Below are 3,519 nucleotides of genomic sequence, written 5' to 3'. Positions count from 1 at the left end.
TGGCATGATCTATCATTCCAATAATCTAAAAGGAGATGGTGGATTCTTCAGAGTATATTTAGCTGTTATTCTTGTTCTCTTTCTCTCTCTCTTCCTTTTTTCTGCAATCAAATCATTATATAAGAATTTCTGTCTATCCATATACCAAACCCCATGCACACAAGATTGCATGCACTAAAATTAATTAACTAAACATACTTTACAACTAATTAATCTCTTTCTCTCTTTTGAGTTCTCACAAAGAGTGGTACATACATACTACATTGCACACAGTGTTTGAAGTGACTGGCTGGACAGACATGTCCTTGCTGTCAATCTATACAAGAGAGACTGTGGCAAAAGCAGCCTTGTTTTGGCCATCTCCTTCTCTGATAACAAAGCACAAGGTGGTGGAGAAGTAAAAGCCTTTTTATTAAAGCTCTTTATTATTATTATTTCCATGGATTTTCCAATGTTTTCCTTCTTTGTGTTGTTTGCTTCATCTCAGTCACAGATCCCTATGACCTTGTGCTCCATTCCTTTTGTTTAGTTTTTAAACAACTCCTCCTCCTCCTCCTCCTTCTTGTGCTCTTCTTTCTTCTTCTTCTTCTTCTTCTTCTTCAAATGATAAGATGATGAAGTCTCTGAATGATAATAGTAATAGTAATAGTAATAATAATAATAATAATAACAGTAACAGTAACTGGTTGGGGATGGAGCTTCCTTCAGAGACTCATCATGCACCAAATGATCACCATTCTTCTCATCATCATCATCACCAACCTCCTGCCAACTTCTTTCTAGCTCCACCTCTCTACTATGGTGTTTCTGACTCTTCTCCTCTGTACTCTCACTTGTCCTTCATGCCTCTCAAGTCTGATGGTTCTCTTTGTCTCATGGAAGCTCTCTCCAGATCATCTCATCCTCAAGGTCCTTTTACTTCTCCATCTTCTTTTGTTTTTAGTTTTCAAAACAAGTGATTTAATAGTGGTTTTTGACTTTGTGTGTTTTGAAGGGATGTTGGGAATAACTCAAGAACCAAAACTGGAGGACTTTTTAGGGAACAATGAAAGGGAAGCCATGGCCTTAAGCTTGGACAGCATCTACATGCAGCCATTGCAAGAAGAGATGTGTTCTGAAATGTATCAACCTGCTGCACTGGACTTCCCAACAACACTTAGAAACAACTGGGTTTCTAGACACTACACTGCTGATGTTTCTCCTATTGGCTTTGGAGATTTGCAACCTTTGAGCTTGTCTATGAGTCCTGGTTCTCAATCTAGTTGTGTCACTGCTCCACAACAACTCTCTTCTTCTACAACAACTACTACTAATGCTGCTATTCCTACTGCTCCCACTGCTAGTACTGATAGAAAGAAGCAACCTGTTCATAGGAAGTCCATTGATACATTTGGCCAGAGAACTTCTCAGTATAGAGGTGTTACAAGGTTTGTCACTTTGCCAATCAATACTATCAACTTCTTGGTTTCAATGTTTGTGACTTTAGTGTTGTTTTTTAGACATAGGTGGACTGGTAGATATGAAGCTCATCTTTGGGATAATAGCTGCAAGAAAGAAGGACAAACAAGGAAAGGAAGACAAGGTTGGTAAACAATAAGAAACTAGTGTTTGTTATGATGTTTTTTTTTTTACTGAATGGTAAATTAATGTTATGTTTTGTAGTTTATCTTGGAGGATATGATATGGAGGAGAAAGCAGCAAGAGCTTATGATTTGGCTGCATTAAAGTATTGGGGTCCTTCCACTCATATTAATTTCCCAGTATGTTACTTGATTTTGAACTATATTGTTCTTTGGTTTGTTTTAGAACATTTGATTTCTGAAACTAGTTTTGATTTAGTTGGAGAATTACCATGATGAACTTGAGGACATGAAGAACATGAGCAGGCAGGAATATGTTGCTCATTTGAGAAGGTATTAACTTGTGTGTTCTGTTTGATTCAAATTGACATCATATATACATATAATTTAGCATGAATGTAATGTATCTTTGCAGAAAAAGCAGTGGATTTTCTCGTGGTGCATCGATATATCGAGGAGTTACAAGGTTACAATCTTTGTACATTATTTTCTTGATTGTTGAAAAATATCAAAATGTGACTTCTTGTTTTGATTTTAATAGGCATCATCAACACGGCAGGTGGCAAGCTCGTATCGGCAGAGTGGCTGGAAACAAAGATCTTTATCTGGGAACATTTAGTAAGTTCAAATTATTCTTAAAGTATGTATGTTTTGATTCAGAATTCAGAAGCATGTTAGTCCAATCAGAATGATAGAAATCCAAGAAACACTGAGAAAGCAATCTTTTGCAAACAAAATACTTTAACTTTAGCTTTAGATAAGGCTGAACTTGTCTGACTTGCAGCAAAGCTGTTCTTTGACTGAAATTGTTGATGAATTCACCGCCGTAAAACTTTCAGGCACTCAAGAGGAAGCTGCAGAAGCATATGATATCGCCGCGATCAAGTTCCGTGGCTTGAATGCGGTCACAAACTTCGACATTACACGATATGATGTGGAGAGAATCATGGCGAGTAATACTCTGCTTCCGGGTGAACTAGCAAGGCGGAACAAAGCGATCGAATCCGGTAATGCTGAAGATAGAAACAACAACAACAACAACAATGCAATTGATCAGAAATCGAGCATTGCTGTCGAAGATTATCATGGGATGTTCAATATCGATAACAACAACAACAACAACAACACGACGCAATTATCAAATACGTCGTCTTTGGTGTCGAGTTTGAGTAGCTCAAGAGAAGGTAGTCCTGATAGAAATGGTCTATCAGTGCTGTTTGCAAAGCCATTGAACTCATGGATTGCAGGAACTCAGCAACAACAACAACTCAGGCCTTCTGCTGCAGTTGCTACAATGGCTGCACAATTACCAGTTTTTGCTGCATGGAATGATGTTTGAGAGAATATGAAGTGGAAATTGAATCAAATGTCTCTGTGAACTTCACTGTGATTTTAAATTTTGGCAGTGATTCTCATTACATGAGGATTTTGCAGTTTAAAAAAAATTAAATTAAATTAAAATTAGACAAAATGGAGGCATTGATTGAAGAAGTGGATGTTTTTGTTCAAACTTTGCCTTAGACTTTTTTGTCTTTCTTGCTTTTAGTTTTGTTGCATCATTCTTTTTCTGTTGTAACTTCACTTGCATGACTTATCTTACAGTCTTACCCACTTACTTTCAAAGTTAAGTTGGTGAAACTTCACTTCCCTTTTGTCTTTCCACACCAATATATATTATTATTATTTATATTATTTTTAGGAGGGAAAAAAAGATAAATGATAAATGAAGTTCATGTCTCCTCAATGTGAAACAGGTTATGATAAAAGTACAAATGGAACAAGGAGTTCAATAATAGAGAAAAATGGGAAGATGTTATTTAAATGGGAGAGAAGATGGAGATGAATATGGGATTGTATGTGGCCAACATAACCTACAGAGTGTAGTGCATGTTCATGTACTTTCACATCATATAAATTCCCAAACAAATGCACATGCTTC

The 3,519-nt window shown here is 36.7% G+C and overlaps 1 protein-coding gene across 1 annotated transcript; it reads left to right on the top strand.

The window, feature by feature from the left end:
* Window positions 1–350: 350 nt before the first annotated feature.
* Window positions 351–3,227, top strand: LOC120252791 (AP2-like ethylene-responsive transcription factor CRL5). The gene is made up of 8 exons (XM_039260950.1): window positions 351–909; window positions 995–1,427; window positions 1,500–1,582; window positions 1,663–1,760; window positions 1,840–1,913; window positions 1,996–2,046; window positions 2,122–2,198; window positions 2,420–3,227. Exons 1-8 carry the CDS (start codon window positions 612–614, stop codon window positions 2,917–2,919), a joined length of 1,614 nt encoding a protein of 537 aa, XP_039116884.1. The 5' UTR covers window positions 351–611; the 3' UTR covers window positions 2,920–3,227.
* Window positions 3,228–3,519: the final 292 nt, after the last annotated feature.

The sequence above is a fragment of the Dioscorea cayenensis genome, chromosome 24 (genome assembly GCF_009730915.1).
Source record: "Dioscorea cayenensis subsp. rotundata cultivar TDr96_F1 chromosome 24, TDr96_F1_v2_PseudoChromosome.rev07_lg8_w22 25.fasta, whole genome shotgun sequence".
In the NCBI taxonomy this organism is placed as follows: Eukaryota; Viridiplantae; Streptophyta; class Magnoliopsida; order Dioscoreales; family Dioscoreaceae; genus Dioscorea; species Dioscorea cayenensis.
The sequence above is the reverse complement of the archived record's forward strand: the minus strand, read 5'-3'. Positions and strand labels throughout refer to the sequence as shown.